Below are 25,212 nucleotides of genomic sequence, written 5' to 3' on the forward strand. Positions count from 1 at the left end.
GGACAAATCCATGCGCGGTCCAGACATGACATCCGGCAATCTACTAAGAGTTACTGAAGACCATTCGAATGCCTCCAATTGTCACCTGGAAACCCGCGCCCGCAGTTACATTTCGGCAGATCGGTCGAGAGATTTCCGAGAGGAAGGCTTGTCCTGACTGAGTCCTACAGCCAGCAAGCTAGCAGTAAGCGACTCATGAGGTCGCGATTCGATTGGACTGGAATTGCAGGTGGAGGCCAATCGCATGACGAATACGCGTACCCGGTGCTAGGGCTGGGATCTGCCTCCGCCACTGGATCCGGGAGCTGAATAGGGTGCTCAGGAGTAAAAACAAACAGTGGCAAAGGAGTCGGTTTCAACCCAGATGAACAGCAGAAACAGGCATCCAAAGATGAAGGCACACGGTATGCTTCAGACATAATCTGTGGCATGGGCATGCGCAAGGGGCAGAAATGTCGGGGGTGGGTGTTGGCTTGCGGCCCCGTTGGCATTTCCCTCCACTTCTCCCCGGCTTCTCCGCAAACCGTGGGAAGAGACCAGTCCAAGCGCCCTCAAGTTGGGTGCTTCCCCCTCCCCCCAATCATTTCTTTTCATTTCTGGTCTGTGGCTCGATAGTGCTCTATTCTAGCTCACCATGATTGGCCTGCTTGCACCTGGCACCCGAGGGTGGCTGACCGGCTCCTACTTTTAGTCCGTGAGACAGTGACATCTGGGCCCCAATCCAGGCAGGGCAATCCGCTGATCAGCAGCTAACCCGTGCTTCGCTGTGCTTTACCCCGATCCCGAGGATATCGCCGTGCTCCGTGCCAGTTGTGGACAACTGGGGAAGGCTGTATAAGGCCGTGGGGAGCTGGCCCGCAGCTTGAGATTCTGTACTTGCAATCTGACACTCGAGAGGGTCCACATTAAAACCCACACGCTCTCTCCACACCCAAGCTTGTCCTCTCGTCATGGGGCTGTACAAACGCAAGATCACCGCCGATGACAAGGCCATCACGTCGGCTGTTCATTTGACCCTGCGGCAATCTCTACTACCCAATGCACTTGGTATGACCAGTGAAGTATTGCTCAATCTCATTGCGCTGAAAATTAACATTCGTTATCTTTCCAGTCACCATTCTCTTCTTCCTTTGGGGCTTCGGCTATGGGCTGCTGGATACCTTGAACTCACACTTTCAGACTACCCTCAACATCTCGGCGGGCATGTCCAGTGGTCTTCAGGCATCGTATTTTGCTGCCTACTTCGTCTGTCCCTTGACCATTTCCGGATGGCTTGTTCGAAAATATGGATTCCGAGTGACTTTTATGACGGGTAGGTAATTCATAGCCCCACCATAAAAGGCAGCGAGTGTACTCAATTCGTATCGCCAGGTCTTGCCATCCTTGCCGTGGGCTGCTTACTCTTTTGGCCAAGTGGTGTGAAGAAGTCGTTTGGTGGATTCTGTGGAAGCATGTTCGTAAGTATATCCACCGTACACTCTCATTCGAACATACATAAATCTAAACAATTTATCAGGTTGTTGGAGCTGGTCTGTCTACGCTGGAGACCGCCGCTGACCCGTAAGTCTCGCATCCGTCCAAGCATTATTGGAGGATAAGCACTCCGCAAGATATCAGGCTTTGACAGAAAGTGATCTCTAGCTTCCTTGCAATCTGCGGCCCTCCCAAGTATAGTGAGATTCGACTGAACATTGGGCAGGCCATCCAAGGCGTGGGAACTTTCATTGCTCCCTTACTGGCCTCTCGAGTCTTTTTTGCGGACACGGTGGACACGGCGGCTGGATTGAAAAATGTCCAGTGGACTTACTTGGGTGTTGCCTGCTTCGTTGCACTGCTTGTCATCCTCTTCTGGCTCGCACCGTTCCCTGAAATCACCGATGCCGATCAGGAGGCCCTAGAAGGACAGATTGCCGACCATGCGGCGGATACGGGCCCATTCAAGAAGCAATACAACTTGTTCCTGGGTGTCTGGAGTCAATTCTGCTATGTGGGTGCTCAGGTCGCCGTAGCTGGCTACTTCATCACTTTTTGCGAAGAGGCTGGTCGAGAGGCTTCTGCAAGCTGTGAGTGAAATGATAATCAGACTGGAACCTCTTAGCCGTGATGTGCTAACATAAAATTCTTAGCCGATCTTCTCGCCGTTGCTCAGGGCTTGTATGCTTTTATGCGTTTTGTGTCCAGCGGTCTGATGATGATGAAGGCTTTCAAGCCCCGTTACATGCTGACGGTATATCTCATTCTTTGCATCGTGTTCTCTATCGCAGCCATCCCGACCCATGGCACCGCATCAATTGCGATGATCATTCTTGTTCTTTGCTTCGAGTCGGTACGTGTACCCCAGAAAGTGAAGACATGAGAAGAACATGTGATACTAACAAGATTGTTAGTGCTGTTTCGCTACCATCTTTTCCCTGGGTCTTCGTGGTCTAGGTCGCCACACCAAGCTCGGTGGATCCCTGCTGGTCGCCGCTATCTCTGGTGGCATGGTCTTCCCGCCCATGATGGGAGCTATCGTGGACAAGAAGAACGCCCATACCGCCATGGTAATTCCCATGATGGGTTATGTTCTCGCGATGGTCTTCCCGATCTACGTCAACATTTACAAGAAAGACAGCATGGATTTGCATCGTGATACGGAGATTAATGTGACTGTTCAAGTGAGCAAAGAAGTTGAAATGGAAGAAGGCGTTCACAGCAAGCCTACGATCTCAAATGTTGAGACAGTGGGTGAGAGAGAATGATCTGTGTGAGGAATGCATGTACCCAGGATAGATAGAATGATGAAGAATCTATCGGAATGACTATTTAAATGGATACATCCGTGTATATAATATATAATTGCAGTGTTTCGAAATATTCCATCTCAAATGCGTTTTCATATACTAGTCTAATCATTGATTTCGCAGGAAAGGAATGAAAGTTGCCCATAGAGTAGCTCTCTGAAAGGCCACAGTGTAGTGGAAACGCAGAGTTTTATTGGCCTTTTCGGAGTTTCAAAATATCAGACAAGCATACTTGCCCTTTCTCACCCCAACCACGGGTTCCGCTTTGAACGTCGGGCCTCACTCGCAGATAACAAGCCCAGGCACGTCGATCAAGTTCTTCTTTATCTGAGTCCGAAGCCCACGAGCTACATACCATGTCAATGGCACGCAGGAGATATCCGACATGTTCTTCGCTTTCTTGCTGGAGGGCAGCTCCCCGTTTCGGCTTCGAAGACGAGCCACTCTCTGGGGATTTTGTAACAGCCTTAAGCAGATATGACCGTGCCGATTCTGGTCTGAAAATTGGTAATGTAGAGTTGGTTCTTGGTGCTTCTGTACTAGAGTTGCCGCGTGATCCACGCAGGGCTTCAAGATCAACGCCCCAAAGTGGGGGCATCGTTTCCGTGCTCCCCACATTCGCTCTGCCAAGGAAGTCCTCGAAATCGATTGTAGAAGGGACTTCTTTTTTCGCCCCTGATATATTTGATGGCTTGTCGTGCCATGGATCGTAGTCCCACCGTTTCAGGACTCGAATCTCTCTCCCGAGAACTTTGAGGACAGGATGGCCTTCCCCCCATCCTTCTTCTTCGGCTGATTGCCCATTTTCGATGCCCAAGCTAACAGCTTTTGCGCGACTATTCGCACTCACTACCGCTTGCGCGAGACTTAGCCTACTCGAGATTGGCTGCTCAGGCATGGTGTATTTCAAGACACCTACTGCAAAGGCAAGGACAAGTGGGGCTCGGTTGGTTACCACTTTGATCTGCTGCAGCTTGTTCTCATCAGCTGGTGGCATGAGCAGACGGAGCGAGTATTCAATTTCAAACGGCTTAGTCTCTGTCCTTATATCGATGCTTTTCGGTCTTTTCGGAGAAGATGGTGTAGTATTCGGCGAAGCAGCGCGTTTCTTGCATGCTCGCTTTGAAGCGTTTAGTACTTGTTTTGCGACTTTTTTATCCTTGAAGATGTCTTCGAGACTTTGAATCTCCGTTTTTGATATTTGCTCCGCACTAGTGATTCGTTAGTGATACTCCCTGCTATCATTTATGCGAAAATGGCCACTTACTTCGTCAGGTTAGCCTTTTGTAATTCCGGCGTCTTGGCCATGGCCATAGCTAGCGGAACCTTTGCATCTTTCGAGAGAAACCGCAAGAGCTCTGATATCTGAGTGCTTGCCATCCTGAACTCCGAGTATTGGAGTTGAATATTTGGAGTGAAATGATAATGATCAGAAACACGACATTATTCCGGTCAGAGCTAGGGTAAGGTAATTGGTTCACGTGGGGCGCATATTCCAATGCTGCAGCGGGCGGTGAGAAGCCTGACCGCCTTGTCGTCTGATGTTTAGGATGCATCTGGAGCTTTCACCGCCGGCAGTTCTGGTCCGGAAGGACTGTGGTTCAGCTCACTGGCAATTCTGACAAGCAGTTAACTTCAGCCTCGCCAGTTAGCTGGTCCTACCGTGCTGTACCTGCAGCTTCTATACGACATGCCGGACGATTCGAAGGGGAAGGGACACCCCGATGTCAATTCCAAGCTCGCCGCCCTAAACAAGAAATCGCTTTTCGAACGCCAAAAAGAGGAAGCCGAAGCTAAACGCGCCCGCGATGAACTAGAAACGGCCGCCGTTTACGAAGAATTTGTGAAGTCGTTCGATGACGATCAGATATCAGCGGGCCCCCGAGCTGCAGGCGGACAATCAAATACATTTGGAGGCAGAGGAGGAGCATTCGGAGGAGGTCAGCCACGACGACATTTCACCAACGCCGGACCTCGACCCAGTGGCCCAGGAAGTCTTGGACCATTGCCGCCATCACTTTCTAAAAAGAGAACACACGATGAGTTCGCATCACGAAACCGCGACGGGGCACAAGTTGGCTCTGGATATGATCACACAGGCCCTGGCTCATTAGGACCGCTTCCGGTATTTCGCAGTGCCTCAGATGACGAAGACGATCGGAAAGCCGATGCAAAGGAGGCTGAAAAGGCTGCTGCCAGGCCTACCTTATATCTTGCGTCACTTCCTCCCGGGACTTCACCGTCTGTTCTCAAGTCATTGGTATCATCTCTTGTTGTGGAGGATATCAATATCTTCCGCCCTCCAAACCAGGCTCCCACGGACCGGAATTCGGCATCCGCAATTATCACGCTTGCCAGCGACTCTGCAGCTTCAGATATCGATGCCGTCGTTAGCGCACTTCAGAACAAGTACCTCGGCCGTGGTTACTTTCTGACAATTTTCCGGCATCTCTCATCGGCGGCGATCAATTTAAACGCGCCTTCCAACATCGGCCTGTCCAACAGTAGCTCATTGCCATTTGGAGCAAAGACCATCCAGCCCAGTCTTGGAGGGAGTCTCAGCCGTGCCCCACCACCACACCATGGAGGCTTTGCTCCTCCGGCTTCATATGGACCAAATAACGGCCGAAATACGCCATCCACGATAGTGGAAGTCCAGGTGCCATCAGATTTGAAACAGTTGAGACTCATTCACACAATGATCGAGTATCTTCTTGATCATGGCCCTGAATTCGAGGCTCTCTTAATGGCCAGACCAGAGATACAAAGAGATGAAAAATGGGCCTGGTTGTGGGATGCTCGAAGCCCCGCTGGGGTCTATTATCGCTGGAAGTTATGGCAGGTTGTCACCAACCCTCAGTATAACAGTCGAACGGCAAGGGCTAAAGGCCCGTCCATCATATTTGAAGGTGGGCCAGGATGGATGGCCCCAAGAAGTGATATAAAATTCGAGTACACGACACGCCTTGACGAGTTTGTATCAGATGAGGATTACAACTCCTCCGACGATGAAGACTCAGATGCCGAAGATGAAAAACGGAACCTTGGAGGCGCACCACCTCCTGATGGAGGAAGTGGTCTAAACGAAGGGCTTGGGTACATGAACCCGCTAGAAAAGGCCAAGCTTACGCATCTTCTTGCCCGGCTACCAACAACACATGCAAAGCTCCGACGGGGTGATATTTCGAGGATTACTACTTTTGCCATCGACCATGCAGGATCAGGCGCTGATGAAGTTGTTGAAATGGTCATTCTGAATATTCTTTCACCCTTGGCATACACGGGAGCCAACCCTGAGCGTGAAATGGAAAGGGAGGCAATAAATCGAGAAAATGCCGAAAAAGACAATGACAATCCCTCCAAAGGGAAGATGGATCTTTCTCCTGCCAAGTTAGTCGCGTTGTACGTCATTTCGGATATTTTGTCGTCGTCTGCTACCAGCGGTGTTCGGCATGCGTGGAGATACCGTCAGCTTTTCGAATCTGCTTTACGATCCTATAAGGTCTTTGAACATCTTGGTCGGCTTGAGAAAGACCTTCATTGGGGTCGACTCAGGGCAGAAAAGTGGAAACGCAGTATAGGGACTCTTCTTCATCTCTGGGAAGGATGGTGTGTGTTCACACAGCCCAGCCAGGAGCATTTTGTCCAGGTGTTCGAACAGCCGCCCCTTACAGAGGAAGAGCAACAGAAACAGAAAGAGAAAGCTGAGGCTGAGGCCGCACAGGCTTGCAACGCATTTACCAAGAGCAAGAATCGGTGGAAGCCTGTGGACGATGAGCCTGGTCAAGCCTATCCACACCAGCCACCTGATACGGGGACCCAGGCCCACCAGGCGTTTCCTCCGGCTGATGGACTCGAAGGGGATGACCCAGTGGACTTCAATATCGACGGTATCCCTCTGACAGACAGTGACTTGGAAATGATGCTGCCCGATGATGGAGTACCAATAGACGAAGCTACTATCCTGCGACTCAGAAATCCCACTCTGAACGTCCCCATGGAGCAGCCGTCTGAACGGCCTGAACAGCCTGAACAGCCTGAACCAGCAGCCGGGCAGCAAGAACAAGGGCAGAAGCAGCTCGAACCAGCCTCTCGGCGCCCTCGAAAACCGCGGCCCAAGGCTGAGGACATGTTCGCATCGGACTCAGAGTGAAGCGTCATAGGGTATGAACCTCATAGAATTTATAAGCAAAGACAATGATACCATCCTTACAATTTGAAAGGAGATTTACGTAGATTGGCACATTTGTTTGTTGATTTGGGCCAGCGCAAGGCAGTCAGGCAGCACTTCGGATTATTGCCCACCGGCAGAATTCGAGCCCCACACATCACATCGCCCCTCCCGCATCAACAAATACCTTCCTCCCTAGCACTTCTCACTCTTTACAATCGCTTCACATCTTGCTCCTCCACACCTCCCTTAAAAATGGCCGGTATGTACAACAATTTGAGGGGCGATCATCTTCATCCCTGGTCGACTCGGTTGACTGCCTAACTCCCTCGATCGAGGTGGGGGCAGAGCTTGCATCCCACTTTGCCGGCCTGAGTAGGTTGCGCCGTGCGGGATACTGCAGCGACCAGATGGAAATCAAGCCTCCAAGCCCGATCAAATGAAACAGTCTAGCTAACAAAGTCTTGAACTTCAGATTTTACCGCTGTCGCTCGTACGTTGCCTCCCATTTCCAATTGTCGACGCGCCGGCACACAGCCAGCCCCGCTCGGACAACCCTCCTTCGCCTACGGCCAGAGAGCCACATTTTCTTATTTGCCTACCGGAAACTAACATATGATGTTCAATTATACAGAACAGTTCGTTGAGTTCTACTACCAGACCTTCGATAGCAACCGTGGCGGTCTCGCTCCCCTCTACGTGAGTCCTCTACCTGGCAATGCGCGGCGACCTCCCGCTGCAGCCACATGGGTATTCTGACCATCATGATCTATTTTACAGCGTGACCAGTCCATGCTCACCTTCGAGACCTCGTCCGTTCAAGGTGCTGCCGGAATTGTCGAGAAGCTGACCGTTCGTCTCCCACCCCACCCAGCCCGGCGCATTTGCGTCGCCGAATCGCAATAGATCGCCGGCTTACATGTCAATTTCGTGAACAGACTCTCCCCTTTCAACAGGTGCGCCACCAGATCGCCACCTTCGATGCCCAGCCCTCCAGCGAGGGCGGCATCATCGTCCTGGTCACCGGTGCTCTCCTTGTACGTCATCGAGTCCAATCTCCATAATCACAAATTCCAAAAAGTGACAGTGTACTGATCCGCATGCTTTGAATAGGTTGACGAGGAGCAGAAGCCCATGAGCTACACTCAGTGCTTCAAGCTCCAGCCAGATGGCGCTGGCAGCTTCTTCGTCCTTAACGACGTCTTCCGCCTCATCTACGCTGCTTAGAAGCCTTGCGCACACAAAGAAGATGAATACAATGATGTGATGACGAGGTGGACTTTTCTTCGCAGAGCGGGGTTAGTTTTGGTGCAGAACTAGGTGTGATATAAGGATTTTGCTGTGCCTTGGGGAAGACTATGGCACAATAACATTTGATATGTAGCCCACATTACGTTCGCAAGATCTAGGCCGAAGTTTACCTTCATGTAGTATTCTCTTTACTTGGAAGGGCTCATGGATATGAGCAGCGAAAGTTGACTGTTCGTGTAATGGGCCTCATTGCTGCATTGCATTGTATTCTTTCTATACACCACCAAGCTACATACTAGTAACTATTTGAACAGGTCTATTTGTCGTAAATTACTGGCTCTGTAAGAGCGGGGTTTCTTCAGACGGCCGGTCCGCGGACATGGGTTCTCGTGCAGGCGTTTCAGGCCGTTCTGAAGCAGCTCCATTGGGCGGAGTACCATCCCCATCAGCCCGGTGTGCCTCTTTGCGCTTGCTGTTCGGCCCAAAGTACTCGAAGTATATGGCCATAACCAACAAAGTCCCCTGTAAACATGCTGTGACTACCAACACACCCCATATACTCCAACCCTTTGCGCCCTCGCGTGCCGCTAGACTTGCTGCCCAAATCAGGCTACCGGGTGTCTGGATGCACATCATCGGGATACTCAGGCTGCCCACGCATCGAAGTCGGAAGGTTGTGTAGATCTGGGGGAAGTACTGGATTGACGCGAGGATGGCGGCAAGGACGCCCAAGAAATTGGCCCACGATTGCAAGGCGGTCGGCTGACGGAGGGCGAAGGCGATGGAGATGATGACTGTCGCCAGGGCATGGAAAAGGCAGATGGCTGTGATGGCTAGAGCAGTGCGATATGTCGGGCCATTGGAGGTCGATACGGAGCTGACGGGGTCGGTAGGCGAGGTAGCCCGAGGGAAATAGATGACGAATAGAAGGAGACTATGATTCGTTAGATATGGCCCAGGTTGGGCTGAGAGCTGAGAGCATGGCGGGGTTAGGCTTACATGGAGAAGAAGCAGAGCCATTGCATGCCCATTTGGAATACGCCCAACAGCCCTGCAAAGCAGGCTATCCCACTTATTTCATGGCAGCAGCTCACATGCTGCGATGTTTTGGGAAAGACTAGGATGTTCGCGAAGGCCGACGTGCCGGACGTTACGCCTAGTAGTACGAAATAGGGTGATATACCGAAAGAGCTTCTGCGAGATATAATCCGTACATGCTGGGGGAGGTAGGAGAAGAGGATGCCGAAAATGATCAAGCTGTGAGGGTCATGTTAGCAGGTGGTTTCTTTCTTGTGGTGGGGTGGAGGATACAAGAACCGTACACAGATAAGACGGGTTGGAAGATGCCCGGCGAGGCCAGCTCGCGACAGTGTGATGTTGATGGATCCATGAGTTGCGATGTGTAGGTCGTGAAGATCGATCCAGTTTGATGTGGATATGGATAGTATGGAGCTTCTCGGGATGACGTTGGGGGCCGGCTGATCAACCGATGATGGGGGCGTGGCCACGAACAGGTGGTCAAGATTGCCACGCGCGGTAACGGAGCAGATCCCAGAGGGTCTATCGACTGGAACTGTGCAATGAACCCAGAGATGTTATAGGATCGCGCTGTTAGAGGGTATGGTGGAGAACGGACGAAGAACCTGAAGATGACGACAGGGGTGAGGCCGCGGCGTCCCTGGAAACCGTCCCCGCACGGATTTTAGCGCGAAACAGACTCGCGCTTCGGCCATCAGTCATCATCCGCTCTCTACACCTACTGCATACTGCATATAACATACCACGAGTATAGTATAGTATACTTGGTACTATGCTTGGTGCATGGAAAGTACGACAAATTAGCCTGGCACTTATGTTTTGGGCCGCAAAAGTCTCCTGTTGCATGTAGACCCTAAATAGATCTAAAGCTTCTCGACACCACCACCCCCTCCCTTTCAAATGGCCCGGAACGACATCAATCCCCTTCAGGTCTATCCCCTCCCATTGCCTCCTCCCCTACAGGTGGAGGCCTTCCAGGCCATCCGCGGCTTGCGCAACATGCGTGGCCTGGGCGATTTCGGCCACTCTTCCACCATCAACCCCCTTCCACCAGAGGAGATCAAACGCGGGCTGCGTGTGATACTCCTCCAGCGGCAAGTACATGAAGGTTCGAGGGCATTCGGGGTCGGGGTCATTGCACAAAATGTAGTGCATCATCCCCTTGTCTTCCAGGTTAACCGCAAGCTGGAGAGTAGTAACACCGTCCCTATCCAGCCCTTCGAGCGTGGCACCATATTCCAGCAAGCTGCGCACGATTCCATGATCTTGACTGCTTGAGGCGAAGTGGAGGGGATTTTGGATCGCATCACCCTTGAAGTTCGGAGTTGCTCCATGGCTCAACAAGAGAGAAACCAGATACTCATCGTGGTTTCGAAGGGCGAATGTCAGGGGTCTCTCCCGAGTAAAGGCTTGCCTGTTGACATCAGCCTTATGCCGCAACAAGAACTGAACGAGGTCATTTGATTGGACCATGATAGCCTGCATCAGGGGGGTGTAGCCTCGGTGCTCCTGGGCATCGATATCGGCTCCCTCTTTCAGGAATAGAGCAGCCATGTCAATTCGATCGAGTCTGGCAGCATAATGGAGGGGAGTCCACACGTACTGCTCACGGACATTGACACTGGCTTTCCATTTGATCAAAAGAGTGGCGAGCTCGATCTCGTTGATCTTGGCTGCCATGTGCAAGGGAGTCCGTGCGGTTGGAGTTCGGGGGTCCGGGTTGGCACCGGCCTTCAGCAGTATTTCGAGAATCTCATAAATTCGGGTGCGGAAGGCGGCTTGATTTTCGGCGGTTGGTTGCCTGAGATCCGGGAAAGGAATGAAACGAGGAGTCTCCAAGCATCTCACAAGCCAGTAAAGCGCACTGATCTTGTTTTTATCGCAGGCCTCGTCTGGCGCCGCCTTATGATCGACAAGCAGCTGGACCATCTCCTTGTGTCCTTTGTGGACAGCCTTCAGCAAAGCACGGTTCATGTTGTACTGGAGACGATCACGGCAAATGTCGGGGTCCATTCGGTCCTTCTTGCTCAACAACATCTCCGCAACGTGGAGGTGTCCTTTGCTAGCGGCATGCACAATCGCGTCGCAGCCCACCGTGGTTTCTAACGTGTACAGGACGGAAGTTGCGGGGGCGTATAATTTCTTGTTCACACGAGCGGCGCGGGCCAGGGTGCTGTACTTGCCACAGCGCTCGAAGATCATAAGCAGAAGCTCAGGGGGCAAAGTATCCAACGGCATCTTTGTGGTGTAGGAAATCATGAGTTGGGTGTCGATTCTGGTGTCGAGAATGTTGTAAAGATCGAGGCTATATCCTGGGTATTTACCTACGAATTTAAGCCGAGGGAATAGGCCGAGATGGATATCAAAGACGAGGGTAGCTCGGCGAGGATGTCAGTTGGCGGTAAAGAGCCTGGCCTGGTCTTTCTCCTCGCTCCTCTCTGAGAAGTGGACTTGGAGGAGTACAGGGCCAGGCATGGGAATGAAAATGCTCCTCGATATCCAGCTTGAATAGGGCAAGGCATGGATCGTTGGGTCAGTACTTACAGTGATCTTTGGAGGAAAAATGAAGCTGCACCGGGTTGCGGATCTGCTGGTGGTGAGGAGGTTGGAGGAGAAGAGTCGGAAGAAGTGAAGGGGTTCGAAAGTACGAAAGTGAATGAATTTATATGCCACCGAAAACCATCACCACGCCACGCCGCCTTGGAGGAATTAGCAAAATTACTCACTTGCAGGAGAAAAACTTCACAAGTGTTGGGTTCAATTGTCAAGGACCTTGGAGAGTCGTAGCCAACCTTATAGGCAACGAAGAGGATCCCACAAGTAAACACAACTCGTGGACGTGTCTATGAGCAAATCGACGATTCGAAATTGAGCATAGGGAAACACGGCCTAAGCCTTGCAGAGCACCGTATCCTAGATATCATGTTTGCCGAAAAATGTAAGCTCAAAGTTGTTGGGCCCCTTCTAGGCTGCTGAAACAGTAAGTGCGTGGAGGTACAATTACCGCTGATTGGCTAATTAGTGGACTCCCTGAAGTACTCTTCTAGCTGTAAACTAAACTACCGGAGTGGCATTCTTCCATTGAAGAATTATATACGTAATATATCCAAGTACAACAGGAAGTAGTTCTCTCTGCCATGACATATAGTAGTACTGTGACGATAAACGCGAACATCTCATGCAAATATTTTGTTGAATCCATGAGAAGCTTCGTGCAGGGAATCGTGATAGAACAGAGGGCTTGCGTTACTAGGCCCGGATCATTGTCTGATTTGAGCCACAACTGTCCGCTCAGAATGGTGGCGAAGTGAACCTGGTGAGAATCTGTTGAAGTCGAATTGCGTTTCGTTCTACGTATCGACTGTCGATCATCGAATCGACTCCAGGGACGGTGACACAAAGTGGAGCCACCAGCTCATACCTCTGCATCGCAGGCAGTCCCAGCGTGCAGCAAGCCCAGCAGCAGAACAGAATCTGGCGGCTTGGTCGAAACGCGGAGAACAAATGGACCCTAAGATGACGTCCAATTCGCCGGATGGGCCTGATGAATCATGCAGTTGCCGGGAACCAGGCATGTCCACCCACTCCCTCCACTACGTCACCGCGCGATCATCCTCGCTGCTTTTTTCCTGCTCAGCACCTGCCCTTTGATCGCGATCGGAGCTCTCATATTTAATGCGCAAGGCCCCCTTCGTGCTTTTTGAAAATTGCTTCCACCCCACCCCCCAAACTGGTGACGGTGAGTGGTTCTGCTCCCCGCGGTTGCCCGCCATGTACTGACTCCATCTCTCTTGCGGCAGCTATCGTAACCCTAGCTCGACTCCAACGCCAGCATGAAGTTCAATCTGGCCAAAGGCCTGGTGTTTTTACTCGCTACCGAAACTGTTGCGGCTTCGAGCTGGTGGAGCAAAGCCGGTACGTCGTGCTTAACATGAGAAGACTACTAGCAGTATATACTAGTACATCGAGCTTCGCCAGATACGCTAACACCCCCGCGCAGTATACAACAAATGGCATGAAACCGAATTGGAGCGATGGCTCTCTGATCATGGTAAGTAAAATCGTCATCGGTCTTCTTGTTTAACTACTCGGTCGCCGAAACTAACTGCGCCATCACCAGATATTCCCTATCCAACCCCTGCCGACCGCAGAGATCTCGAGAACCTGGTGAAGGCCAACTGGGATACCCGAATTCAAAAGCCCCTGGGTCAAGCTGCCGACCAGGTCTCTAGTGATGCTCACCAAGCAAAGGAATGGGTCTTTGACACGTAAGATCCCTCCCCAACCCTAATTTATTGATGGGCGCCGTAGTCACTAACACGTCGGAATAGTTGGTCGGAGTCCCAGCTGAAGGCATTCCTGGATCGCCATGGCATTCCTGCCCCTCAGCCCCGCAAGCGCGATGTCTTGATCAAGACGGCGCGCCAGAACTATGAAGCCGTCGCGAAGAAGGTCGGCGAGACGGCGTCCTACCCTGGCAACTGGCTGTACGAGCAGTGGACCGAATCCGATCTGAAGGAATGGCTGGACGAACGCGGATGGCCTGCTCCCCAACCCACAACCCGAGACAAGCTCATTGCTTCTGTGCGCCGTAACTCTCGCCTGTCGAGCTTGCAGGCCAAGGCCATTGCCGCCTCGGCTGTCGCATCCGCGCAGGCTGCCCAAGCATCGCTGAGCGAAGAATTGATCAATGCTTGGTCGGACTCGAAACTGAAGGAGTTCTTGGATGAGCACAATGTCAAGGTTCCTCAGGGATCCAAGCGCAATGAACTCATTGCTCTGGCCCGTAAGCACCGCAGTTATCTCCTCGATCAGGCTTCCAGCGCCTCGGCCGCCGCCGCAGACACGATCGGGGCTGCCACTACCAAGGCTGGAAATGAGTATGCTCGTGCCACGGATGATGCGAAGCTGAAGGCCGAGGATGAGTTCAACGCTGCCATCAAGCTGTGGTCCGACTCTCGCCTCAAGGCTTTCCTCGATGCGCGAAGCATCCCCGTGCCCCAGTATGGCAAGCGAGACGAGCTCATTGCTAAGGTCCGCGCCAATGCTCACAAGGCTGCTGGCGGCTGGAACGAGTACAACTTTGATACTTGGGACAAGGAGCATTTGCTGTATGTTATCTCCCACAATTCCCCATGTGAGCTTCACTAACTCGATTTCTTCAAGGAAATACCTTTCTGCCATGAATTCCAAGGCCGCGAAGAAGGCCGATGCCTCTCGAGATGAACTTGTCAAGCACGCCAAGGACTCGTACGTCAAGGCCTCCAAGGCCGGTGGCGAACACTATGCATCGGCCACCAAATCTATCGCTCAGGCTACTGGGTCCGCGAAGGATACCACGTTTGACCACTGGTCGCACTCTGAGATCAAACAGTACCTCGACTCTTACGGCATTCCCGTGTATCAGGGCTCAAGCATCAACGAACTCCGTGCCACTGCCCGCCGCCACGCCACCTACTTCAAATATGGTACGACCAATCCCGTCGAAACCATCTACGCGAAGGTCATGGATACTCTGTACTGGGCTCTTGACCAGCTGAAGATTGGCGCTTCTAGTGGGCGTGCTCAGGGACAGGAGGCGGCTGAGAAGGTCCGCGAGAAGGTCACTGAACAGACTGGCCGGATTCGTGGAGAGCTGTGAAGATGGATTGGCCGGCAGATATCATGGGAGACCTGCTTGCACTCTGCATTCGATTGATGTTTCTTGGATCACGATGATATGACTTCCTGGGGTTTGAATACGATTATTTCGGGCGCTTAGTTTGATTTTGGTTTGTCAATAAATAGTGTGCCTAAACTGAGTTCACAGCGCTTCAGTCTTTGTACAGTGAGAGCTGTATATGCTACCCAGTGGTTCCTAGTAGTGGTAGACAGTAAACCCAGTATCCATTGGCTAAGGGTTTTTGAGGCCCCGAAACCAGTTTGACCCGGGGTGGGTACCCTATAGTATGCCATAGTCATGATACTGTGACCCCGCGATTTTTTTCTCCAGGATAGGAGTAGAGTTGTTCGAGACTGCATCATCCAGTACGCAAGGCTTGACCAATTAAGACTTGGGCGCCTCGGGATCGCCCTCGGCAACCAGCTTGCCAACAACCAGATACTTCTCAGAGAAACGTTCCTCCCATGACTGCAGGTTCTCCAGCTGATCCTCATCCAGGTCCTTGAGGTCATCCAGCGGCGCCGACAGATCCTGGGTCAGCATTTCCACATCGAAGCTCTGATGAGCCAGGCCACGTGAGGCATCGCGGCCGGCGAAGTTCTCGTAAGGACCGCCCTATTCACAGTCAGTCATTTATTCAAGTGTATGAGAGTATATCGCAACCGATCTGCAGTGGGATTGTATCGTCCACCTACCGGGCCGTAGAAATTCCTGCCGGGAGACACATCAAAGACACGGCCTCGCACGGCTAGGTACACGGGACGATCATTCTCGCCGTTGAATTCGATGAGGGTCTTGGGGGTGTAGGTGCGGAAGACGACGGGGGGCGGGCCGCGCGGGAGAGTGACGGGCTGCTTCGGGCGGAAATGATAATAGACCAACACGACGAAGAGCGAGAGGAGGATCAGATTGATAGGCGATGCGATCGACATGCTGTCATCATTGATTGTTAGCTTTCAAATGCCTCTCATGGATTCCGAAAGACCGGAGGGAACGGAACGACTAACACTTCGGCCTGTGGCACGGAACCTTCTAGGGGATTTGGATCGCGGTTAGCAGGGTTCAACAGGGCAAATTATGGGGACACAGGGCCACCGTTACCGTCCGTCATGATGGGAATGAACTCAAGTCTTCTGGCGAGATGTTCCTGGAGGGGACGGAGACCTGAACGGAAACCCTTGGAATTGGAACAGCAATGGACGGGTCGGGTTCTGCGGAGATCGATGACATCGCCCTCCCCGCGTCCACGTGATGCCGCTGTTTATTTACCCTCCACTCGATGTACTTCCTCCTCACCCTGGGGTATGAGGCTACGTAGTTGTTCCCATAGGTGAACTGGGGGGTTTACGCTCGCAGCTTGAGACATTTGACAGCTGTCAGCTGTTCCCAACGCCCCTGGTTATTAATAGCCCTAATGAGCGCCCGAAGCCCGAAGCCCAATGCTTGCAGATGAAACGAACTTGAGCCAACTGGCCAGTCCCAGAGAGCTCCTTGTTGCAACTCCACTCGTTAATCGCCCCCATTTAATTTATCGCTGTCCACTTAGGGTAGCCTAATGATGCCATGGTGGTTTCCGGAGGCCTTTCTTCAAGTTCGCGACCTAGACTTGTTTTTGTCCGGCTCTGACCGTCCTCTGGCGCTGCAACACCCTTGCTGTTGCCTTTGTTCCCGTGGTCAACAACCCAGCACCCTTGGTCTCAGACTCCGACCCGGCGCGTCTTCATTTCGTCACTCCTGCTGCACGGATCATAAGGTCAAAGGTCCGTTCAAATCCGATCTGGCAACAGGACCCTCGATCGACTCGATCAACAATGGCCTCACCGACTAACCGCCGCTCGCAGATCAAAATGTGGTCCAAAGGACCCTTCAGTCGATCGCGACGTCCGATTGGGAACCCCACACCGGCCATGACATCGGACATCTCGGCCTCGGCGGATCCTGCGCCGCTCGACAAGTGCGCAAAGGACCTGCCGGCCCTGCCAAAGTAAGTCTACAAGCGATCATTTGACCTATCCATTTTCTGGTTCCTATTTACTCACTATGTCTCGTCCCCAGTGCGTCAAGCGTCTTGTTGCCTCAGCCAGCCACGTCTTTGTCACCGTCGCAAGAGGAGGGTGCAGAAGACAAGAGACATTCGGCCGTCTCGCCAGTAGGATCGCCAGCCCCCCGCGATAGTGGCAGCAGCTTCTGCGTGTCGCCGATCGAAGAGTCAGAGCAACCGTTCCGACACGAGGACAAGCGCAGCGACTACCGGGCCTCCGCCAATGTTCCCCTCCCGCAGACCGACTCGACCGATGCCCTTCCCTCGGCCCCGAACACCTCGCAGGCTGCACCGAAAACCGTTCAATTTGCGCCGCACTCTGACCAGAGCGTGCCTGTCCGCTGGGACGATTACTCGGGCGAGCCGACCACCAACAATACCGGGAAAGCAAGCCAAGTAAACTCGCGCAATACTACCTTCCACAAGTCGTCGGGGTCGCACGCGTCCAATTTCCTGCTCGGGGTTCGCGAACAACTTCAAACCAAGAAGAAGCTTGCTCAGGCTCGTAATCGAATCAGCAGTTTTTCGAAGAGCGAACCCCCCGTCCAGAAGGAAACAAGAGGCAGATCACCGTCACGTGTGCTTCCATCCATAGAGTATTCCGGTAACGGCGCTAGCACGAGAGACGCGAGCCCCAAGTTCAACAACAATCTGGGATTCGTGCCAACGACCGTGACGACGATCACCGCTGGTGGTCTTCCGAAGGCGTTGCCAGAGAGACAAGTCACGGAGTATGCATACTCAGGTACTCGCCGTGAGCAGTCGAAACAACGAGAACTTCCAGCACAGCGTGAGCAGCCAGAAATCAAGCTCGACCTCACCCTAGACCACACCATGCCACCCTTCGAGCCAGCTGCTCGCTTCGACGCAGTTCAACCTGCAATGTCAGCGAACGGCCCAAACCATAGCCCGAATGACAGCCCTCGCGAAAGCTTTCATCTCGGCTCGAAGTCTACGGATGACCTTCCCTCAGTTATGTCGCGACGACGGCCAATCCCTATTAGCATGCCTGGCGTGCCGATTTCGAAGAAACCAGCACGGAAGCCCACTCCCGCGGAGGTGACCCAGGAGCCGCCATTGACTGTTCAGAACGCACCGGAGGAGCAGCCCAAGGATCCAGTGAGCCGCATCGAGTCTCTTGATTCAAAGCGGACCGAGCTTGGGAAGCGCAGGAATAACCTGGAAACTGTCATTCATGAATTAACGCGGGTGATCCAGCCCAGCTCATTCGCATATGACATGGCTGTCAAGGCCGAGGTTAAGAAGAGCGTGCAGAGCATTGAAAATGAGATTGCGGAAATCAAGCGAGAGGAGCACGAGCTTGGGTTGAAAATTGCCCGGGCGTGGAGACGGTTGGATGAGAAGGAGAATAATGGCGATGGCAGTAATCTTTGGATCAAGCGAGTCACAAGCTAAAGTCGCAGCAGGGATCTGGGAGGAACAACCTCTTTGGTTATTCTTGCCTCTAATTTCTTTTCTCTTTTTTCTGTATCTTTTTTTCAGCTTGGATACCCGGCGTGCTGGTTGGGGTGGTGCTTCTTGAGCGTTCATTTTCTGTTGCCCTCGCACACGTTTCTTGTGTTTTGATGTTAAGTGATCTACCTCGTAATACTGAGTATCTCGAGAATGACAGCTTGATGATCAGGTGAATAATTTAAAAGTAGTTGGTATTGGAGGCTCGGGTCTATGCAGCAGTACATCTAGGGCACTGTTAATGGTATTGCTAAAAGGGAAGGAGAATGCCATCCTCTCTGCGCGCTTGTTGAACATGGCTCGTTTGGATCGTAAAGGGCAACACAGGGGCCCGATTGCCAAATTCGACTGCTTATTTCTTGCCTGACTTCTTGATGCCCTGCTGGCCAGTGTTCAGGGGGCCCTTCTTGCCCTTGGCCGCCTCCATCATGTCCTTCTTGGCCTTGGCATCTGCGACAGAAAGCCCAGTCAGTGCCATCCCGAGATATGTGGATCACGAGCAAAACTTACCAGCCTTCTGCTTCTCGCGGAAAGCAAGATCTTCCTCATCCAGCTCCTTCTTGTCCTTCTTGGCGGCCTTGAGAGGCTTGACCTTGCCACCTGTTCAAGGAATCATCAGTATTGCCATTATGACTCTGCGAAACTCTGATGAGAGTTCACTCATACCTTCTCTACTAGCACCGCCCATTTTTTCAGTATGAGAGTATGGAAGAGGAGATAGATTGACCGGAGGAGGAAGTTAGAAGAGGGAGGCGTGGAATGCGAAGGCAAAAAAAAAAAAAACTTCCTGGTCGCCGACGCTTATCGGAGGGGTACGCCCTCCAAGCCCGCGGGATCACCCCACCGCCTTCTACATTAGGGATAGCGCATGATTTGCCGCAAGACGCCGTGACCTTGAGACGACAGCCCTCGGGCTCCGCATTCACCTCATCGACCTGCGACCTTTTTTCGTCCATTCACTTCGAACCTGCTAGTTAATGGGCCTGTGGATATAAAGGCTTCAAGGCTTTGGTGCGAAGGCAGGCCTCTCAAGCCGGTTGGACTTTCAAACATCCCCGAAGATTTGCTTGTCTCTGGAGGTCACGCTAACTGAACCTTTCCCACCTCTCTAAAGCCTCCTCCAAAGGCCGAAGAAGTTTTGAAGAAGAAGAAATCGTCGTCTATTGTGTTCAGTGTCGTCACTGTTGCAACACTGTTCATAGAAAGATGTCGCACCACCGATCGCGGTCCGCGTCGACCCCTTCTGAGGGTGAGATCATCGAGTCGGGCTCAGAGACGAAGGCAACTGCGTCACAATCTCCTTTTCATGATACCAGAGTTGACCGTCCCCTCAGAGATAGTGCCACCTCTGTACCACGCCGACAGAGCTCTTGGACCCGGTCGCGCTCGAGATCTCGTTCTCCGTATCGCAACAGTGGGAGCTACAAACGCAGACGCAACGACGAGTATGATGATTACGAAGACCGCTCCAGCCGCTACGTACCCTCTCGGTATAATGGGTCGAGATACGACCATCGACACCACGATTATGATCGTGGTGCTCCTCCCCGACGACCAAAGTCATATTACGATTATGACCGCGGCGAGAATTACAGCGGCGGGTTGCAGTACACCGACGACTACGAAAGGCGAAGTGACAAGAGGCAGCGCACACGAAGCAAATCACCGTATCGCGAAGTGAGGAAGCCCAAGACTTACGATGAACCTGTCTCGCAAACGAGTGGGATCGGGGCTCGAGCAGATGCCGAGAGGCGCAACCCGTCTTCCGAAAAGGTGATGAAAGAACATGGAAAGCCACCAACCGGTGTTCAGGATTCTAAGTTTAGCGTTGTAACTCGCGAGGATAAGACGCCGCAAAATCCTCCCATGCGCGCTCATATCGCAGATGAGTAAGTTCTTTGTAGTCGCCCTTTCATTGAAAAGCCGTCTAACCGAATACAGGATCAAATCGCCTATCGCGTCTGAGCCGGTGGAAGATCCGGTCCTAGCTGAGCCAGTTGACGAAGCTGCGGCTTTAGAGGCTCGTCGGAAACGGCGTGAGGCCATCCGTGCGAAATACCGCAGCCAGGCCACGCCTTTGCATCTCAAAGCCGTTCACGCTGACACCGATACGGATTCATCTGCACCGGTGACACCAGCAGCCAGTACACAGGACATGCCAGGTGGGTTTTGTCATTTGGGGCACATGTGCATGAAATCAACTAATATGGCCCTTGTTTTGGTAGCCTCCCCGCAGGTTTCTTCATATCCGACACCCTCTAGTTATGAGAAGCCCCGAGATGCTACTCCAGAATTTAGCATTGGGAAGGATACCGATATTACCCATTCCAATGCCACTGTAGACAGCATTGAGAAAGACGAGCCTTCTGCTGCTGACTATGATCCAACCTTTGACATGCAGCAAGACCGACAAAGGCATGTCGGAGTTCAAAGCTCGAAGGACGATATGTCATCCGCAGCGTACGACGAAACGAAACCCGCAAAGCAGGATATTCTGATCCCCGAGTCCATCCCCGAACAACCGCCCCCTCCGCCTCCAGCAAAGGCCAAAGATCCCTATGACATGTTCGCTGAGGACGATGATGACGACATGTTTGCTGAAGACCCGAAGGATGGGCAACTTGCAGATGCATCAGCAACGGCTGGTCAACTGCCCCGCGAGCTAGATGTCAGCATGATGGATAACTGGGATGACCCTGAAGGTTATTACAATGTGCGCCTTGGTGAGTTGATCAACGGACGCTATCATGTCACGCAAACTCTTGGCAAGGGAATGTTCTCAGCTGTCGTGCGGGCCAAGGACTCCAAGACCGATAAAACGGTCGCGATCAAAATCATTCGCCGAAATGACACCATGCGCAAGGCTGGTATGAAGGAGATCAAGATTCTGGAGCAACTGCGCGAGGCCGATCCGGAGGACAAGAAGCACGTTGTAAAATTCGAGCGTTACTTCGATCACAAGGGTCATCTGTGCATGGCCTTCGAGAACCTGAACTTGAACCTCCGTGAAGTTCTCAAGAAGTATGGACGAGATGTCGGTCTCAACCTCGGCGCCATCCGCGCCTATGCGCACCAGATTTTCCTGGGGCTTGATCTTCTGCGCAAGTGTAACATCTTGCACGCGGATTTGAAGCCTGACAATCTTCTTGTCAACGAACAGCTCGGTTTCCTCAAGATCTGCGATCTTGGTTCTGCATCACCTGCTTCTGATGTCGAAATCCTCCCGTACCTGGTCAGTCGTTTCTACCGTGCCCCGGAGATCATCCTCGGTATTCCCTATGACTACGCAATCGATGTCTGGTCCATCGGCTGTACTCTTTTCGAGCTCTACACTGGCAAGATCCTCTTCAGTGGCCGCAACAACAATCAGATGCTGCGTTCCATCATGGAGTGCCGTGGCAAGTATCCGCCCAAGGTTCTGCGGCGAGGCACGCTCTCCCATCTCTACTTCGACGAAATGCTCAACTTCCACAGTACTGAGCAAGATTCGATCACCGGCCGTCTTGTTACCAAGATTGTTGATTACAAGAAACCCACTCGTGATTTGAAGACCCGGCTCATGGGCAAGGGTATACGTGGGATGTCCGATACCGAGGTAAAGGAATTGCAGCAGTTTGTGGATTTTTTGGATCGTTGTCTCACTCTGAATCCTGAGAAACGGTGCACACCAGCTGAAGCGCTGAAGCATCCATTCATAACGCGCAAATAGCGGTGAAGCAGGTCTAGGCTTCACATACCTTGTTCTATCTCTTGTGTTCATATTGCAAATACTTCGAAAGCTTCGGTAGCCAATTAAAATACTCAGGACGTAAAATTCTCATACTACTTGCTCCACTACATCATTCTGGGCAAATACCGTAGGAAGTAAATTCATTCTCGAATCAAGAATCAAAACCCCATATACCCATGTCGAGCATGTCACATATGAGACATTGACTGAGCTCACTAACTCTTCTTGTAACGATGGGGATATAGGATCCCAACCCCTGAATGCCCTGTTCTTCAACTTGTGCGGTGTACGAAGTGGTATCCACATCACCCAACGTTTGCAGACGCGCGCACCTCGCAGAGGAACCGAGGGGCGGGATCAGCGCGAACTGCCGTTTAGTCCCCAGCCTGAAGAACCAGACCAGACACCACATTATTGATCGACGGCTCTAGTGTACCGTCTACCGTGGATGCAGCTATCCCTAGACTAAGTAATATTCCCGAGAGCCTCTGTTGGCAGGTTCAGCTGGTTGAACGTACGTACAGTTCACAGTGTTCTGTTGACGGTCTAGATCCTGCTTCAACATGGCCAACGCACGCCTGTGGGTTTGCAACTCAAGTTCCTCGGAGGCTTAAAGGGGTCTCGATGAGGTCGATCCAGTTAGACAGCCACGTATTATGCATAAGCATGCAGAAAGGGGTTCTTTCTTCGGGGCGAGCTCCACCCACAGCGGGCCTGGGTGGGGGCTTTTGATCCGAGAAGCGGCGCCCTACCTTTCGTTAGGCATGAAGGTGGTCGACACACCGCAGACGCGAATTGGGGATCTAGTGGTGCTGTGTAGAGTTGATGGGATTCTGAATTTCTATAGAGTTTGTGTGATTGGTTGCTGCTTTAGACTCGATAAAGCGGTCCTGCGAAATACTAATATCAAAGACACCACGCATAGAAGCAGCTTCGTAAGTGTTGGCACGCAGTTATGTAAATGTACACTGGTGTGTAAGCTGCAGAACATGTAATTAGCTATCACTGTTTTGACATCGAGGCTAGGGTGCTTCAATCGAGATGAATGACGACCAATTCGGACTTGCGTCATCACACTACACTCGAGCAAGTATAGTGTACTATATATCACAATAATGTGCTATGCTACACTACACTATCTTGGTTTTCCCACTAGAGTTCCTTACACTTATGTCATTGGGGTAATATGTCCTCGTTCCGACTCAAAATGGGGCAAAGCGCCGCGAGGGGCATGACGAGTGCCCGGGTGTTGGTATAAACATTGATGTTTGGCTCAAACCGTTGCTTTTTATTCAGGCCCAGCTGCTACAAAGTATGATGACAATTGCATTTGTACCAAGCCTCGCAATATTTTCTCATTTGGGTATTTGCTGAGCTTAAGTGTTGTCAAGAATAATTCACGGCCATGCCGCGCTGTCGGGAGAGTTGGATGTATATACACGGCATAAAGGCAAGAGAGCAACTCGATAATGCGCACTTTGCTTTTGCGAAGTTGAAGTTATCCATTTCTCCCCTGCTCTACATGGGGCTATCGATCGCAATGCTGCATGAGCAGTCGATCAGCTGATTACCACGGAAACCCCCTTTTACAAGTCGCCCTACGATTTCAACCTCCAGCGTCCCCTCGCCACGTTCGTGATGACGCCGAACGGTGGAGTCCTCCCGCGACTGCACCCGGACTATCACATATCACACAAAAGGCGACAATAAAGGTGGGGCTAATGCAACGATGATAGCATCATTGCCTTCCATATCCCTGCTCGGTGGTGGCGGCTCCGTTGTGATCTTGAGCCTATGGGAGGAAGCTACTGCAAGACACCGCGTCTACATTCGCCCGGGCGTGAGGCTGGCTGTTCCAGAAATCCGGCTAGTTAATTCCAGGAACTCTTACCTGGAGTCAATAAGATCAGGCCGGCTCTGCCCCTCCACAGAAGCTATTGTTGTCAGCCGGTCATTGGAGGGAGATTGCTGTTGTCCATTTAGGTACTGGATCTTGGATCCTTGAAGGCAAAGCAAAGTCCCGAGCCGCAACCAAATCAGCTTTTTCCGCTGACCAGCTCGGATCCGATATACAGGTTCTAGATCAGTGCATCTGACATCAACGACCCATGGGAGAAAGTCTGACTGCCGATCGCTGGGTCGCGGGTTTGACATTCGACGCATCACACAAACGGCTCGCCCGTCTCCCCCTTTTGATCGGCTGGCGTGGCCGTAGGCAGATCATTGGTAGAAACCATTCTTGGAGGCAGGCCGCCCGCAGGTCGGTCGTCTCGCAGATGCACCCCTCGTTTTCCTCTCTCTGCTCCGGATTACCCGAGACGCGGGCAAATGGGCAGGTTGGCGGATGGGATCATCGACGTGGATGGCAGCCGATTGGTTTGCCGCACGATGTTGCGTGGCCAGTCAGAGCGGAACAAGAATACGAGTGCAAGGAACTTTGACAAGGGCCATCTGCCTTCAGGCACTCATGGCGAGCTAGACCGGATAGAGCGGCTGGAGCAGCGTGGCCCTGCGACATCTGGGGGCCTTTGCGCCTTTGGACAATCTGGGCAACCATCGAATGCCGAGGAGTGAGTCAGTTCTGGAGAGAGTTTTCTCGAAAGCGTGGATCTGGAGGGGGTGCTTGACAATTCCACCCCGTGTCCTCGCCACCAGTCGCCTGGTGGCAAAGGGGTTCCGCGAACAACCAAGCCCGGATGGTGATGATGCGGATGATAGTTGGATGATGTCGAGATGTGTTTATTATGTGGGTCCCGTTAGCTGGACGCCGCACTCAACAGGAAGCTGCCCCTGCGGCATTCCGCCACATGCAGGAGGAGATCCAGGAGTTGATACATACCTACAGTGGTAATACTCCTACAGTCCTATGTACCGTACACTACGAAGAGATAGAGTTGGGATTGGCTGTGGCAGAATCAACGGATATGTGTACACTTTTGCAGAATCATCCGGAATACGGTGAGCGTTTAGCTGCGATTGTTTGGATACTAGTCATTTGGGATCTAAGGGATCCAATCTGGAGTTGTTGCGCGCATCTTGGAACCTGGAGGACGCAAACTGGAC

At 52.2% G+C, this 25,212-nt stretch overlaps 12 protein-coding genes across 12 annotated transcripts; 7 read left to right on the forward strand and 5 right to left on the reverse strand.

Moving 5' to 3' along the window:
* Positions 1-950: 950 nt before the first annotated feature.
* On the forward strand, positions 951-2,741 carry N7532_004575 (uncharacterized protein; the record flags this gene model as incomplete). Its single annotated transcript, XM_056617069.1, has 7 exons — positions 951-1,047; positions 1,112-1,312; positions 1,372-1,457; positions 1,517-1,560; positions 1,642-2,063; positions 2,127-2,326; positions 2,388-2,741. The coding sequence occupies 7 exons, from the start codon at positions 951-953 to the stop codon at positions 2,739-2,741; spliced, it is 1,404 nt and encodes a 467-aa protein (XP_056477426.1).
* Positions 2,742-2,973: 232 nt separating this feature from the next.
* On the reverse strand, positions 2,974-4,163 carry N7532_004576 (uncharacterized protein; the record flags this gene model as incomplete). The annotated part of the gene is made up of 2 exons (XM_056617070.1): positions 2,974-3,994; positions 4,051-4,163. The coding sequence occupies 2 exons, from the start codon at positions 4,161-4,163 to the stop codon at positions 2,974-2,976; spliced, it is 1,134 nt and encodes a 377-aa protein (XP_056477427.1).
* Positions 4,164-4,473: 310 nt separating this feature from the next.
* Positions 4,474-6,936, forward strand: N7532_004577 (SURP domain-containing protein; the record flags this gene model as incomplete). Its single annotated transcript, XM_056617071.1, has 1 exon — positions 4,474-6,936. One exon carries the CDS (start codon positions 4,474-4,476, stop codon positions 6,934-6,936), a length of 2,463 nt encoding a protein of 820 aa, XP_056477428.1.
* Positions 6,937-7,209: 273 nt separating this feature from the next.
* On the forward strand, positions 7,210-8,181 carry N7532_004578 (nuclear transport factor 2 family protein; the record flags this gene model as incomplete). The annotated part of the gene is made up of 5 exons (XM_056617072.1): positions 7,210-7,216; positions 7,589-7,653; positions 7,735-7,806; positions 7,893-7,991; positions 8,068-8,181. The coding sequence occupies 5 exons, from the start codon at positions 7,210-7,212 to the stop codon at positions 8,179-8,181; spliced, it is 357 nt and encodes a 118-aa protein (XP_056477429.1).
* Positions 8,182-8,535: 354 nt separating this feature from the next.
* N7532_004579 (PQ-loop repeat-containing protein) lies at positions 8,536-9,595 on the reverse strand (the record flags this gene model as incomplete). The annotated part of the gene is made up of 3 exons (XM_056617073.1): positions 8,536-9,139; positions 9,205-9,462; positions 9,528-9,595. The coding sequence occupies 3 exons, from the start codon at positions 9,593-9,595 to the stop codon at positions 8,536-8,538; spliced, it is 930 nt and encodes a 309-aa protein (XP_056477430.1).
* A 605-nt stretch (positions 9,596-10,200) lies between these two features.
* On the reverse strand, positions 10,201-11,481 carry N7532_004580 (ankyrin; the record flags this gene model as incomplete). The annotated part of the gene is made up of 1 exon (XM_056617074.1): positions 10,201-11,481. The coding sequence occupies one exon, from the start codon at positions 11,479-11,481 to the stop codon at positions 10,201-10,203; it is 1,281 nt and encodes a 426-aa protein (XP_056477431.1).
* A 1,595-nt stretch (positions 11,482-13,076) lies between these two features.
* Positions 13,077-14,884, forward strand: ish1 (double-strand break repair enhancer MSC1; the record flags this gene model as incomplete). The annotated part of the gene is made up of 5 exons (XM_056617075.1): positions 13,077-13,158; positions 13,244-13,294; positions 13,364-13,511; positions 13,575-14,354; positions 14,410-14,884. The coding sequence occupies 5 exons, from the start codon at positions 13,077-13,079 to the stop codon at positions 14,882-14,884; spliced, it is 1,536 nt and encodes a 511-aa protein (XP_056477432.1).
* Positions 14,885-15,289: 405 nt separating this feature from the next.
* On the reverse strand, positions 15,290-15,837 carry N7532_004582 (cytochrome b5-like heme/steroid binding domain-containing protein; the record flags this gene model as incomplete). Its single annotated transcript, XM_056617076.1, has 2 exons — positions 15,290-15,520; positions 15,601-15,837. 2 exons carry the CDS (start codon positions 15,835-15,837, stop codon positions 15,290-15,292), a joined length of 468 nt encoding a protein of 155 aa, XP_056477433.1.
* Positions 15,838-16,716: 879 nt separating this feature from the next.
* Positions 16,717-18,362, forward strand: N7532_004583 (uncharacterized protein; the record flags this gene model as incomplete). The annotated part of the gene is made up of 2 exons (XM_056617077.1): positions 16,717-16,889; positions 16,961-18,362. The coding sequence occupies 2 exons, from the start codon at positions 16,717-16,719 to the stop codon at positions 18,360-18,362; spliced, it is 1,575 nt and encodes a 524-aa protein (XP_056477434.1).
* A 409-nt stretch (positions 18,363-18,771) lies between these two features.
* N7532_004584 (translation machinery-associated protein 7) lies at positions 18,772-19,107 on the reverse strand (the record flags this gene model as incomplete). Its single annotated transcript, XM_056617078.1, has 3 exons — positions 18,772-18,869; positions 18,930-19,019; positions 19,086-19,107. 3 exons carry the CDS (start codon positions 19,105-19,107, stop codon positions 18,772-18,774), a joined length of 210 nt encoding a protein of 69 aa, XP_056477435.1.
* A 518-nt stretch (positions 19,108-19,625) lies between these two features.
* On the forward strand, positions 19,626-22,128 carry N7532_004585 (putative serine/threonine protein kinase (Prp4); the record flags this gene model as incomplete). Its single annotated transcript, XM_056617079.1, has 3 exons — positions 19,626-20,308; positions 20,361-20,581; positions 20,645-22,128. 3 exons carry the CDS (start codon positions 19,626-19,628, stop codon positions 22,126-22,128), a joined length of 2,388 nt encoding a protein of 795 aa, XP_056477436.1.
* Positions 22,129-24,537: 2,409 nt separating this feature from the next.
* On the forward strand, positions 24,538-24,723 carry N7532_004586 (uncharacterized protein; the record flags this gene model as incomplete). Its single annotated transcript, XM_056617080.1, has 1 exon — positions 24,538-24,723. One exon carries the CDS (start codon positions 24,538-24,540, stop codon positions 24,721-24,723), a length of 186 nt encoding a protein of 61 aa, XP_056477437.1.
* Positions 24,724-25,212: the final 489 nt, after the last annotated feature.

This window comes from Penicillium argentinense (assembly GCF_028826775.1).
Source record: "Penicillium argentinense strain IBT 30761 chromosome Unknown utg000004l_segment0_segment0, whole genome shotgun sequence".
In the NCBI taxonomy this organism is placed as follows: Eukaryota; Fungi; Ascomycota; class Eurotiomycetes; order Eurotiales; family Aspergillaceae; genus Penicillium; species Penicillium argentinense.